The following is a 14846-nucleotide window of genomic DNA, read 5'->3' on the forward strand; positions in this document are numbered from 1 at the left end:
GATGCTGTGACCACATTTGTGGTCTCTAGAGAACACTTCTGGTACTTGGTAGGCACCCTGTCAATGCTTTAGGAATGAACGAATGATCTGACCTTTTTTTCTTAATGAATTCCTCCCAAGTGTTACTCAGCAAACATCCTGACAGTTCTTTCATTCCCTTATGCTAAATTGTCAGTTTGCTACCAACTGAGTTAGCCATGTGTGCTCAGATCATCTCCTGGGGGGGGGGGAGCAGGTGGACAGAGGTGAGTCAGGTCCTGCAGCTCCCTGTTCAACAGGGAAGACAGGTGCATTCACAGGTGTGGCGCAGCACGTAGGAGTCAGGGAAAAGGACTGGTTGAGTCACTGACTCTGCCTGGGGAGTAAGGACGCCTTCACAGAGCAGGGGGCATTTGGTTAGGGTTTTGAAGGATGTAAAGGAGTCTGACAGGTGGAGAAACGTGGGGAAAGTGTTCTAGACCTGTACAACAGCTGAGAGTTGGAAAAAGACCCGGCATCTTTAAGAAATGGTGACATGTTAGGTGAGGCGAAGCGTGTCCGGTTCGGCATGAAGCCGTTACTTGTACTGCAAACACTGAGTGGACTAGAACTTCCATCCCTCCACTCTGGGGCCTTCCACCAGCCTGTGAGCTTTGGGTTTGGGCTGAAAAGCTACATATGAGAATTTTAGAGAATTTTATTAAAATGGGAGCCTCCTGCCTCCTCTCTCTCCAGCATCAGTGACTGAAGTGAGGCAGAAGGCTGGCAGGCACCATGTTGGCATTGACCTTGAGTCCGCCATCATTAGAAAGCAGCCAGCCACTTCTGGTGGGGCCGTGAGACTCAGCAGCAGGCCCAGTGGATGCTCAGGGAAACCGCGGGGACATGTGGAATGCCCTGCGGCCAAGCAAAGGCCAGCAGAGCGAGTGGAATGTGGCATCTCACAGCAAAGATCTGGGCCAGGCAGCTGGGGCCATGACCTTTTCCTAATTAGGCTTTCTCCCCCAGCGCAGCTCACACCACTCTTCTGGCTAAGCACACACCCCAGGGCTGCTGGTCCCGCCCTGCGTGCCTCTCTGTACATTCCCTGGGGACTCACATGAAAGAAGGGCTCTCCGCACCGTATGCTACAGGGCCCTTATTCCCTGGACAAGTCTTCAGAAGCGGAAGGGGGTGGTCGAAGGGCCACACAGAAAGGCCTGGGCTCTTCGTGAGGCCCTGCCTCCGGTCCCGAGGTGACACTGGGAAAGTCCTTCATCCCTCTGTTCACTGTTGTCTCACTGCCCTATAGGATGGTGGGGAAGGCTGTGAGATGATGAACATGAAGGGCATGGAAAACTCAAGAAAATCGGGCCCATGTGGTGACAATCATTTGTTTGGTTTCATTTCCCCGTTTTGGCAGCTGCAAGGAGATTTACCTCCACAGCAGCTCTGCCTGGTGATCATATTTTCTGGACCTAGGGAAAGGTATGAAGAGAAGGCCCACGCAGGGGGACTTGGGGCACTGGAGAGGGGAGCCACAGCCTTCAATCTCAATTACAGGAGGGAGTCAATTACAGGCCTAACGGAAAAGATGCGCGTTGTCCCCCAGAGGAGCTGGGCCACCCCTGCAGTGTGGCCGTGGGAACCCCCTCAGCGGCCCCGAACTCCTCCTGTCTTTCTCCAGTGGCCTTTCCTTCAACACAACCCCTTCCAACTTCCTCCTTCTTCCCCATACAATAACATTCCTCTCCTTTGTTTGTGGGCCTTGCCTGTGTTTTTGCCCTAACTTGCTCATCCCGAGCTGCAGTTGTCTGCTCATCTGGAATAAACCCATTTTTGCCGTTAAAATGTTTTACTTTTAAGGTTAACAGCCTCAAGTGATGGATGTGGTCTGAGAGTTGCCCAGACCAGCAGAACTAAGAGCTGCATGGAATATTTGACTCTGGGGTTCTTCGGGAATGCCTGCTTCCTGCCACCTCGAACGTTCCTGGCATGACTCCCCTCTGTGGTCAGCCCCTCCCCGGCTTGTCCTTCTTGGTGCTTTCTGCTCCTGCCGCTTTCAGAGCTGCCTACTGACCTTCTTTGATCCAAATTCCAACCACCCTGAAGGCCTCGCCAAGTTTCTCCTTTCTTCTTCAGTAAGTCCCTTTTAGTGAAACAGCTTAGAGCCCACCCGGAGGTCTATTGATCTCATTCCCCTTTTGCTTCCGGGGAGCAAGCTTTAAAGCTATCTTCCCCCAAACTGAAGCAGGAGATCTCAAACCCTTGAAACTGAAGTTCGAGCTTCTTGCAAGGCAAAGTTGGGTGATATCTCGTGCCTGTTCCCTATTGCTGCCCAACAAAAACCTCCAATTTCTCTCCATTTCATGGGTTGAGTGGGTCCGGCTGGTGGTTCTTCGGTGCCCCATTGAGTAGCCGATGTCCCTCACATGGCTGCATTGGCTGGGGAGTGGCTGGACCCTGAATGACCAGGAGAGTCTCTTATCCTCTGGAGTCCCTTGCCATGGGGCCTCGTCATTGGGCATTCTAGCTTGAGCTTCCCTACAGCATGGTGGCTGGCTTCTGGGGGAGCGTCCCAGGAGGGAAATACCCAGTGTGAAAGGGCTGGTCAAGCCTCTGTGTGTGTCCCCTTGGTCAAAGCACGTCACAAAGTCAATGCCACAGTCAGTGTGGGAGGGGGTTACCCACGCATGTGATGTCAGGGAGGCATGGGTTATTGGGGGCCACTGTTGTAGGACTTCCCACAGACACCTTTCCTTTCTGCTGGCCTTTACGAGAACAACTAAAACCTGGCATATTGTGTGGCTCCAGGGCCTGTCGGCTTAGCCCCTGCTGTTCCTTTCTACAAGTTCCTCCTCTCCTCTGCCCCTGAGACCAGACCCTGCACACACTGTAGCAACCTTGTACACACTTTCTGCACATTTAAGTGCTGGTTGCGTATCGCGACCTTCTCCGGGGGGTTTTCATGCATCATTTATGAGAAGATTCAAAACAATATTATGCTCTTTCATCGTTGTTGTTGACGTGGGCCTGAGAAGCCATCTCGTTACTCCCTGCTCCACCACCGCTGTCATTTAACAGACGAGGGGACTGAAATCCAGACTCTAAGTCCCACAGTGGGTGGGTGGCAATGCCCGGACCAGAATGCAGACCTCCTGACATTCTATCTGTGTGCTCTTCTGTCCTCTCCTGGCCCTGTGTCGCCGTGTCTTTGGTCCCCAGGTGGACTGAAGCAACGTGACCCAGCACAGCCACCACAGTGCCCACCGAGCTTCTGAACTGCTGCCTCGTTCGTCTCTCACAATTCCCCCCGACATGGGATCAACACCTTGCTACCCCGAGAAGGAAAGCACAATGCACATAAGCGACTTGTCTAAAGTCCCACAGCTTCTGCGTCATAGAACGAGGACCTCATAGAACTCCGAGCTGGGCCTTCCAGTCCCCTCCCTCCTTCCCTCCTCCTCTTCTCTGGAAAGGCATTCTAGGCGCGTGGACAAACGTTCAGCTGTTTCAGAAGAACGTTCAGTGGAAACTCTATCTCCCTGTGAGCCCAGATCCCTAGGCGCAGACGTGCTCAAAGCTGTCTGCCGCCTCCAGTTCCTTTTCTGTATTTGTAGAGACTCTCTAATGCATGTATAATCGCGTTCATGCATAGCCAATAAAAAGTGTTCCCCAAACGGTAGCACGCACCATGCACTGTCCTGAACCCTGCTTTTCACTCAGTGGTGTATCTTAGAGCACACCCCTTATCTGAGCTGATATATCAGCCTTATTCTTTGAAACATGTTTGGATGAATCAGCTCTCTAGTCACAGATGCCCAGATGCCTGTGCTTTTTCAAAATCCCTTTTTTTTTTCCTATTCTAAACATCTAACAGTGCCATCCACGCAACAACCATTAAATCAGTGTGTAATTATGCATTGTTCCTTTTCCTCACCTCCTGGGTTCACCCCCTCCCCCACCCCCTCCCTTCACTGCATAACTGTTTACTGGGCCCCAGTGATGAGCCTGGCACTCTGCTGGGCTCTGGCAATGCTGTTTTTCCTTCTTGTTGCTGGGATCCAAGGCCACACACGGCCCTTCTTTCACACGGCCCAGTTACTACTGCTTGCAGTTGGTTTAAAGAATGTTTATTATACTTACAAATCCATTAACTTTTTTGTAAACTATTCAAACACCACTGATAAAAACTTAAAACCTTACAAATCATATTTCCTTCACCATTTACACACTTAGTCAAATTACCCCATTTCAATATAACTATACATGTAAGAGCATCTCTTGAATGCTTCAAACACCCAAAAACCCCAAACGTTTTTACTGCACCCAGATCCTATTTGTAAAAATCGTAACTATTGATTTGACCAATTTCTTTGTTCTCGCTATAAAACTTGTTTTTGTACTTTTCCAGGATTGCAATATCAGACCCAAAAGGGAGAGATTATCTCCTCCCCGGGTACATTGAAATCACAGCTTCGGGGTCATTGACTCTTGGATTCTTAGCTGGACCGCAGAATCCTTCAAGGTGGCTCAACTGGCAGTAGGCATTCGCTGGTTGGGGCACCCTCTGTCATATCGGGTTCAACTGCCATGTCAACAGGACTTACAAGCAAGTTCTTGTACGGTAAGTCTCCATGTACAGTAAGTCTCAGATACTTCACGTCCTGTCTGTTTACGACGAACTTCATTACGCATCATTAGCATTTCATTGTAATTGGCAGGGCCGGGTAGCCGCTGAATCTGTTGGCAATCCTCCTAGGACATTTGGCTAATCCATTAACTTGCCACACCATTTCTGAACCCTCTTTTACCTGGTTATTTATGAGACCGCTGGTCTGGACCAGCCCTTCCTGGTTTGGGTACAGTTTCTACTCTTTCTGGAAAATGTTGACTTACTTGTAATAAACTTACCTACTCTTCTCAACTTGTACAGATAGACCACTTCATAAGCAGATGTAGAGGAACCTCAAGTAGGAACAGATCCCCATATACACCTAATTCACTTACTAAAATATTCCATTTTTACCCTTTCTCTGAATTACAGTATGCTTTGCAATTACACATAACAACTTTTCCTTTTTTATCGTGAAAGTCTCCTGCCTTTCGTAGACTCACCTTGTTCCCGGAGATCAAAAACCAGAGACCTAGCTATTCTTTGTGATGTACAAGCTATCACAGCCTGGGGGGAGGGACCCCCTGTTCTCAGCTAACTGCTGCCTTCCAGCAATAGCCCAGCACTTTTGCAGTTTTCTGCTTTTCTGGCGTTAGCAAGATGTTTCAGGCCGTTCCAATTTCCCCGTTCCCAAACACAGACTCAGCTACTTTGAAGGAACCCTGGCTACCGCTAATGAAAAATACTATTGAGATCGATATTTGGGGGCTCAGGGTACATGCAGACGTGATGGCCCTCAATGGCCACGGAAAAAACAGAATTCAGAAAAGACGTCGCTCCTGAGGTCCTAATTTTGTTCAGTGAGACTGCTCATATCGTTCTAATATTACTATCCCCTTTTCTTCTATACAGTTTTAAATGGATTTTTCTCTATGGTGTGCCTATGTAGGTTTTTAACACTTCACTCAGCCTGTGATTATCCCTACCTCTGATGTTATCATTGCCGTGTGCCTCGAGGCCCATTATTTTGAGGTCACCTGTGTATATCCTTTATCAAAACCTGCTTCCATGAAAGTGTCTTATAAAATCGTGTATATATTCTTTTCGTGTAAATGCCGATTTGTCATGCAGCTATGAGATATAATTATAAAAATTATTGACACAAATATATTCAATTACATAGGATATTTATTATATAACTAGCAGCCATTTCATGTTGGTAAACCTATCGACATAAATTCTTTCATGTGCTAGCCTCGAGGGGCTGATTGCCACCAAAGGGCCAGCTGGGAAGCTTGATCTTCTCTGGGAACCATTGTGGAAGTAGGAAGCCATTAATTATATAATTCTGAGCAATTTATATTTAATTTTACCAGTATTTCTTCATTAATTGGAAGGCATTTTGAGGTATTACTGGCAAATGAAAAGAATAAAGATGTTTGCTGATTGAAAATATGCAAAGCACTCAGCAGAGTGATGGATGAGCCAGGGGTGTATTTGTCTCTCCATTTGCAAATCTGGTCCCATAGAAAGGGACTCTCTGTTTCCATATGCCTGTGGCCAGGCCGGTTTTCAGTAACGATAAGTGTTCAGTGAATTTTCTTTGTATAGAGGAGGAAGAAAATGCCATGGGAATAATATAGAAAATTGTAGCTGTCCAAATAATTAACTCAGGACCATCACCCATAATCCACAGTTGTTTTTTTTTTTTTTAATTCGACTTTGTTAATATTCTGAGGCAAATTTTAAATTGCTTCATTTCCAAAATTCACTTTGGTTATAACATCCAGGAGCAATCCATCTGCTAATCAATAGCTAACATTTATTGCTGCTGCAAGAAAGCAACCCAGCACAAAACCAATATTGTAAGCAACCAGAACAACTCTAATTTCCTGATGGAAATCGATTCACAGCAAAATAGTGATTATTATAAATATTTATAGTTCTAAACGGAAAAGCTCATCAATGCAGCTTTTTGGGCAGTTCATTTCCAAATGAAATCTGTGATGGGCTCCACCTAGCCATCTGTTTGTGACGTAGGATGTGGTGGGTGTGTGGCAGGAACCCTATGATTACCTTGGACTTGGCTCTGTGGGAGGCATGGTGGGTCGTTTGGACAAGTCTCTGATGGTGATGTGGTAAAATGCGAAGAACACTGGGCGTGGAGAGACCCGTTCCACACCTGGGTCTTCACTGGCTGGCTGTGTAATCTCAAAAAGCCACATCACCTCTCTGAACATTCCTTTTCTCATCTAGAAAAGAACAATAACAGTATCTGTCCAACTTAACCTCCTAGTTGTCATGCCGATGAAATGAAACAAGAGGTTAAGGAGATTTCTCTGAACATGTCTCTAGTGGACTGCCCAAATTTGGGGTCTTATAATGACTCTTTATCCCCCAAGAACAGGATTAAGGAGCAAGACACAAGTTTCCTGAGAAATTTGATGTCATCCTAAAGCTCAATGTCTGTAGGCATTTTACTACTGAAACACAGGTGATGATGGGAACGAATGGGTTCATTTAGTACTACTACCGCGCAGTAGGACCTGGGAAACCAGCACGAGAAAGACCTATGTGGTTTCTGTGCTCCTGGGCCAGCTCGTGGGCAGGGGGCTGTGTAAACACATAAATGCAACTTAGTGGGGAATGGGGCAAGGTAAATAGGAGCCAGAGCCGAGGGAACACACGGGCATGAGTGTCAGGGCTGTCCAAAGACTATCTCGAATTGAGTAGCAAGAGTGGAGGTTGTTCCAGAAAAAAAGACTTGCAACAGGCAAAGATAAGCTTTTCCAGGGAACCATAAAAATAAATCAGTGTTTTCCAGATATCTCACCCGGGGTTCCCTTTTACATTTTTCCCCTTGTCTCTGCATATGTACCCTTTTCTTGAAAGTTGACTAATTCTTAAAAATGTAAAGCAGTTGTGTTTAAAAAGAAAACTATACTACCAAAAATGAAAAACATCATTTGTTATAAACAAAAGATAGCCTTAAAAATACAAGCCACACAAAACTCATTAATTTATTCAATACGTAACTGTCAGGCTCATTTCTAGTTTCTGGGGCCAAAGGGATGACCAAGACAGATGGAGATAAATTCAGGTCAGGCGCTAACAGATAACGGTGCAGAAAACAGAAAGGTACTTAGGAGGGTTACTTTGGATGCGGTGGTGCGGGAGGGCCCCCTTGGAGAGGTCACTAGAACTGAGATCTAAAGGAAGTGGCAGAGCGGATCCCCTTCACAACAAAAACTGGAAACAAGGTCATGACATCTAAAGCAGACAGGCTGCCTGCAGAAAGAAGGCTGTGCGCCAGACTCAGGAAAATGAGCGAGCGTTCTAGAGGCGTGCTCACACGCATCTGAGACTTTCTGCAGGACAGTCAGGACGGAAGGCGCTTTCTCCACATGGCTCCAGGCTGCTGAATTCTGGCTGCACGAACCGGACTACATCGAGCCGGATGCCCCCAGCGGAGAGCATCCCGCTTCGGGGAAACACAGCAACCCTCGAAAGGGAGGCAGGCTGTAATCACCCCGACTGACAAATTAGTAAACTGAGCCCAAGTAAAGTTAAATCGCTGCCCCAAATTAGTTAGTAAAGGGCAGAACTGGGACACGAACCCAGAATTCTTGCACGTCTAGCCCAGTGGCTCCACGTCAGGTGAGTCCAAGGACGCGCAGGCAGGTAGATCTGCTGGCTCCCGGCAGAAATGGGAAGACTCCCAATCCTGCGATCCGCATTCCAGGCCTCTCGTTAGCACCGTCCCAGGAGTGGCTCAAAAAGCGGAGCGCTGGAACCCGCGGAGCGGGACGCAAAGCGCGGCCGCCGGACCGGAACATGCGCACTAGACCGCCCAGCATAGACGCGCTCGGCGCTGGGGGAGGGTCATCCGAGGCTGACGTACGCTACGCCGGCGTCAGCGCCCCGTGAAGAGGAGGGCGAAGACTCCATCCGCCATGTTGAATGCCGCAGATTCGCCATAACCTCGCCGGCTCTTTTCTTAAAAAAATAAAAATAAAAAGCGAAGCATCAGCGGGGCGCCTCGCCTTCGCGGTCGGCGCGGGAGGGAGCCCGGAAGAGCCCGAGGCTTTTTTTTCCTCCGCGGTGGGGGCGTTGCCATGGAGACGCGGGCGGCAGGTGAGCCGGGCTGGGGGTTGGGGTGGGGATGAGGTGGGGGTGGGGTGCGGCGCGGCGCGCGGGAACCCGTTTCGAGTTTGGAGTCGAGAAGAAGCGCGCGGGCCGCCGGGCGGCGGAGGGATCCGCGGCCCAGGGCGGAGAGCGGACGTAGCGGCGTCCTTCGACGGCACGTTCAGTCGTTGGTGGTATCCCGCCGCCTCGGGGTTTTATTTAAAAAAAAGTCACGAGAATGAGAGCCCGAGTGAGCGAGGGGAAACTGCGCGCGCGCGCGGGGCTGTCTCCAGGGCGACGGAGCGCCGGCGTCCTGGCCGGCGGGAGGTTCGAATCCCCGGCCTGCCAGCTCTGACCTGCGGTCCCTGGCTGGGGCCGCCTTTGTGCTCGGCCTCAGTTTCCTCTTCTGTGAAATGGGTAGCTCCTTTAGACTCACGTAGGGACAGGGTTCGACTGAGCTGCTGGAGGACAGCTTTTTGTCCTGTAGAGGGAGCCATAAACGCCAGGGAATACCGTTGCTGCTGGTGACTGTAACCTGCTGTGATGGCCTGTCGTTTACCCTCTACCTGCCGCCCGGTTCCTTACCCTTTAAAGTTAAGCTCAGATCACCTCCTCCAGGCAGCCGTCTCTGGTTTCGCCGCCGAACCGGCTTCTCTGTTGACTGCCGCAGTAGGTATTGGACTTTCCACCTAACACCTGGTCCGAGACCCTTAACCTTGAGCTTGGCGTTCCTCCTGTGGTTAACAGCATCGTCCCCTCGCTGGCACTGGCCTCAGGCTGTTTTGCTTCTCAGTTCTCCCACCAGTGCCAATTTGTGTGTCGTTTACTAATGAGGGACAAAGCTTCAGAGAGGTCAACTTCATACAGTTTTAAAATGACAGAGCAGAGGCTTTAAGAACCAACTTCCTCCAATTTGGGATGAAATCCAGACTTGGCTTGCCTGGCTCTGCTTCCATCCCCCTATCAGTGCTCGGCCCCCAGTAAGTGCTCAGTATGCCCTTGGGGAGTGGAAGAATGAGTGAACAGGTCTCCTGCCTCTTCCAGTCTGGGTTCCTTGCAGAGCCCAGTGACTTTTCAGAAATGACAGACTTAGGGGCTAGGGGCTTACCCTCCACAGCCGTTCTTTCAGCTTCATCTTCTGAGCCTAGCGTTTCGTGTTGAAGCGGCTGCAGTGAGTGTCCCCGGCGGAAGGCTGAAGAAGACACCCGGAGCTTTTGTGTGCTGGCCGTGGGATGCCACTCACTCTCCGGCCAGAGCCGTGCATGGCACCCCTCTCTCCATGCCAGGCAGCGGTCAGGAGCCCTCATCCCGCTGTTGGGTCCGACCCTGGCGTGTGTGGAGTGCGTGGCAGAGCGGACCCAGAGCCACAGCTGTGGGTCAGGACCCCTGAACTACGCCCGCATGCTTTCTTAAGATAATGACTTGCCTGATTTGCTGCCTTCCCCCTCCCAAGTAACTCCACTACTGCTGATACACAGAACAAACTGCCTACCTCGCCTCTTTGGGGGTTAACAGTTTTAGAAAAGAAACCTGGGCATTTGTTGTAGTTTCAATTTCCAGCTGGAATTAACGCGAGATCAGGTTTTTTAAATGTATTATTGTCAACTCGTGATCAGCTCATTTCTGAAAGGAGTTGCCTGTTTTGCTTGGTTGTTAGGTTGATTTAGGGGAAGCAGTGTAATACGTGATAGGGTGGAGTTGCATAGGGTCTGTAGGGCCCGGGTGTTAGGTGGTTAGCTGACTGCGATGGTCATCGCAGTAAATTAGAGATCAGTTACCACCGGGTAATTCTCAGCCTTCTCAGCCTTTCTCGTTTACCTGGGAAAATGGTTTCTGTTCCTTTTCTCCCCTTGCCTTATAATTTGCATAACAACTTCTTAAAGATAGTTGTCCTTAAGTAGAATTAAATTTCTGCCTAGGGCAAGGGCAGTCAAGAATTAGGTATATTGAAAAGACTCTCCTTCATTACATTTCCTTTTAAAGATAGTTTCAAGCATGCTGCCTCTGAAAACCTCCCCATCAAGCTGGGCCGATTTAATTCTGTAGAAGGGACTGAGCCTGGAGTGAAGTTTTCTCTTTGTTCTCAGCTGTTTATTCTGTTAAAATTTCACTGTCTTTGAAATTTCTCAAGGGCAGGTGTCAACTTTAAGGGCTGGAACAATTGGGAGGGTGGAGGGAGCGCGTGCTCTGGGTCCAGAGATCTGCCAATCACCAGATTCCTGTCCTGAGGGAAATCTTGCAACTCTTGGAACCCTTGTGCCTTCCCTCCACCTGCAAAAGGAAACCTAATCCTGTTCCCTGCTCAGGGCCTGGTGGCGCTGGTATTTATCCCTTCCCGACCCAGACCTGATCTCTCCGTCGTAAAGCCTAGCGCGTTGTCATCGACTTGCAACTTGGAAACACTTGTGGTTGGAAAGGTGCGGTAGACTTTAATTTTTTAAAGAAAAAAAAAGGAATCCGGGAGTGAAAGAAATAGACATATTAAACATTTATTACAGATTTGAAGTTGCCTCTCTTTTTTGTCAAGAAACAGAAAATATATAGGTAATTGAGTTTGCTTATAAAAAGATTATGCTTGGCATATTAATATAAAAAGGATTTTAAATCTGGTAACAGACTTTTCTTTGTTCTTTTAAATCGTGTAACAAATGGAACTGCAATGTATTGAAGTCTGGAAGCTGGTGCCTTTGTGCCCCCAAACTGGGTCTGGGCTGACACAGGATGGGCAGGGTGGGGTACCTGGCTTCAGAGCAGCCCCTGGCTTTGCTGGGGCCCTCGGGGGCTGCCAGGACCCACTCAGCCTTGGCACCTGGAAACGGGGAGCAGGAGGCTTTGGGAGCAGCATTCTGGAACTGGGGGTCTTGGGCTTCCTGGCGTCCTGGAGGGCCTTGTAAGACATTGCCACGGCTCCTTGTGGGGCCCTTCCTGGCTTCCTTCTCTGTGTCAATACTCTGCCTTTTTGCCACCAGATCTTTCCTTCAGGGGCCACCACCACTTCTCTGCCCCTCAGGACCTTTTCTTTTCCTTTTTTTTTTTTTTTTTCCACTGCCAAGCTGATTCCTGGGTTCACCCAGATGTTTGTGCCAAGAGCTGGGAATGGAAGGTCCAATCTGACACACTCTTTCCTCCTAAGGCCATGGCACTGTCCTAGCAGTGGAAAACCCATTCCCTTAGGAGAAAGTGCCCAGTGCTCTGATGGGAGTGAGCCCCAAGAATTCAGGCCAGGGGACTCAAGGAGGGCCTTCCTGAAGGAGGAGGTGCCTGAACTGGAACTTGCAGAGTGAGCAGAGGTACACTGCAGAGGGGTCTGTGGTTCTGAGGCCCAGGTGTGAGCCACCCACAGCTGTGTTTTGTGTGACCTGGGTGAGTGCTAGGGCCGGAGGCAGGGGTGGGGATGCTAGAGGTCTGTGGGGATGGTCTCTCGAACAGCAGAAAGCTGTTGGGACTTTCTTATGAAAACTTTGAACAACGAGAGGGTAATAGGGCCTGCCAGTTTGCCTCAGCAGCTGGCAGCTGCGTGAAGACAATTTCTTTGAGGTGTAATGATAGATATAGTGAAATGCACAGACCATGAATGTACAGTTTTACCACCCGTGTTACCACACCCTGGCAGTGTAGAACTTTATCCTCACTCCGGAAAGTTCTTTCTTGCCGCCTCCCACCCAATTCCTGCCTCTCACCCCAAGCAACCACTGGTCTGAGTAATGTCACCACAGACACCTGCTTTTCGTAGAACATCATAGAATTCTTTGGTGTCTGGTTTCTTTCACTCAGCATAGAGGTTCTGAGATCCAGGGTTGTGTTTCTTTTATTTTCTAATAGCATTCCATTGTATGGATGTTTATATGATAAAACACCTGAGCTTATTTGCAGGTTTTGGTTATTGTGAAGAAAGATGCCATGACCATTCTTGTACAGGGTTTTTTGTAGACCTATATTTGCATTGCGTTTGGGTAGTGGAATGGCTGGGTTGTAGGACAGAAGTGTATTTAACTTTTTTTTAAGCGTGAGAGAGCACGCGCACTTTTGCACAAGCCTGGGAGGGGGATGGGGAGGGCCAGGGAGAGGGAGAAAGAATCCTAAGCAGGCTTCACTCTGAGCCTGAGGAGGGGCTCCATCTCACCACGCTGAAGTCATGACCTGAGCTGAAATCAAAAGCCAGACGCTCAAGTGACTGAGCTCCACAGGCACCCCAACTTTTTAAGAAACTTCCAGATAGCTTCCTGGAATAGTAGTGTTTTGCACCTCTATCAGCCGCGTAGGAGAATTCCACTTGCTGCACATGCTCACCCACATCTGGCCTTGTCACTGTTTTTCCTTTTGATTTAGTCTAGAGGGAATGCAGGGAGCATCTCATTTAATTTGCATTTCTTTGATGACCAGCGATCCTGAGTACCTTTTCTTGGACTTTATCAGCCATTTGTATATCATCTTTGGAGAAATGTGGATTTAAATTTTTTGCCTATTTTAAACATTGGGTTGCTTGTCTTTGTAATTGTTGGCTTGTAGGAGTTCTGTATATATAGTCTGAATATGAGTCCTTTGTCATGTGTTGTGAATATTTTTTCCCAGTCTCTGCTCACTTATTAGTTTTCTTAATTTTATCTTTTGTTCAGAAGTTTATAATTTTAATAAAGTCTGATTTACCATTATTTTTGCTTTTATAGGTAGTGTTTTTTGTATCCTCTTCTAAGAAATGTTCTCCTACTTTAAGGTCACAACGATATTCTCCTAAGTGTGTTTATATATTTATTTTTAAAGCTTTGTACTTCTTGCTTTTAGGTTGGGGTCTACCATCTCTCTCAAATTAGGTTGTGTATGGTGTGAAGTAGGGATCAGTGGAATAGACCAGGAAGCTCAGAGTTGGACCCACACATAGTTTTCAACAAAAGGTCCAAGGTAATTCAGTGCAGAAAGGAAAGTCTCTTCCAACAAATAAGTCTAGAAACACTGGACATCCACACAGGGGGGCGGGGTGTGGGGATGGGAACCCTGTGGTTGGGAGCTTCTAGGGGCTCCAGGAATCTGTCCTGAGCGGCGTGAGCCCTGCCCCAACGTCCCTGCCCCTGGGCCACAGGCGGGGAACCGGGCTCAGGTCGTGCAGGGATTGGGGGCCCTAGAATGGAAAAAGCCGTGGAAGCCCTGGTCCTGCTGTCTCAGGGCTGTGGGACCTTGGCGAGTCATGGCGCCCCTGTTGCCCTGTGTATAAATAGGGCTCCTGTTGTAAAGGGCCAGGAGAGGAGGCTTGGGAACACACCTGGTACATGGCAGGTTCCTTTCCTTTCTTCTACCATCTGTCTTTTCCTTCTGTCTCTGAAGCCTCACCTTCTTCCCCTGACCATCTTGTACGTTTCAGTAGTGTCTTTGAGAATTAAATGCATAATCAGAGGGATTTTGTAATAATACACAATAAAACATGAAATAGAGGCCTGACCTCTACGAAAGCATGCAGTTGCTGGGGGAGTAAGCTAGGGTCTGGTACTAATAATAACTGTCATGTCTGCAGACCTGCTCAGTCAGGTGCTTCACATCTGTTATTCTGCGCAAAAGCCCTGTGAAGTGGCCATATCATCTCTGCTTTGCAAACAAAGAAGCAGAGGTCAGGTGTGGTGACAGGGAGCTCCGTGGTCATTCAGTGTTGGCACCAGCAGCCCAGCACACATTGGGCCTGTGAGCCCTTAGAGAGGCTCCTTATGGGCCCTCAGTTAGGACCTTGCCTGGTTCCAGAACCTGGGCCTGGACCAGGCTGTAGGGAAAGGCCTGGGTCTGCTGCTGAGGCCTGGCGGCTGGGGGAGATCTGGGTCACCAGAGATAAAAGCAGCGTCTTCCTGCTACTGCCGACACGTATCTGGTCCTGCTGTGTGCGCGAGGCCCTGGCTGAGGCCTGAACCTTCAACTGACTGCTCACGCCGTACTCCAGGAATGGTGCCCCCAGAAGTGGGACTTGCGGGGGCCCCGAGAGTCCCGTTCTCACAGCCACAGAGAAGATGAAATCAATTAAAGAATGAGCAAAAGGTTTGAGAGAGGTTTTGCAGAGGAGCTGATACAAGTGGGCAGGATGCATGGGAAAAGATGCTCACCATCATTATCACTGGGGAGTTGTAACTTAAAGCCACGACAAGATGTATTCCACAGCTGCTAGAGTGGC

General features: G+C 48.9%; 1 protein-coding gene and 1 long non-coding RNA gene across 3 annotated transcripts in view; one reads left to right on the top strand and one right to left on the bottom strand.

The window, feature by feature from the left end:
- Positions 1–5743: 5743 nt before the first annotated feature.
- LOC148164599 (uncharacterized) lies at positions 5744–10325 on the bottom strand. The gene is made up of 2 exons (XR_015768054.1): positions 9807–10325; positions 5744–9524 (listed from the first exon to the last, which is right to left on the bottom strand). It is a non-coding gene; the product is annotated as an uncharacterized LOC148164599 (long non-coding RNA).
- ZFAT (zinc finger and AT-hook domain containing) overlaps positions 8587–14846 on the top strand; it is a 192673-nt gene continuing 186413 nt past the window's right edge. The window contains exon 1 of one of the 2 annotated variants that reach the window (XM_028105589.2): positions 8587–8707. In XM_028105589.2, the coding sequence (XP_027961390.1) occupies positions 8689–8707 (19 nt within the window). In that variant the 5' untranslated portion in view covers positions 8587–8688. Of the gene's footprint in view, positions 8708–9337; positions 9368–14846 lie in introns of those variants that run through there. The other variant, XM_028105590.2, reaches the window with a different exon arrangement.

This window comes from Eumetopias jubatus, unplaced genomic scaffold (assembly GCF_037043125.1).
Source record: "Eumetopias jubatus isolate StellerSeaLion01/CBP00866 unplaced genomic scaffold, mEumJub1_p1.0 scaffold_4, whole genome shotgun sequence".
NCBI classification, from domain to species: Eukaryota; Metazoa; Chordata; class Mammalia; order Carnivora; family Otariidae; genus Eumetopias; species Eumetopias jubatus.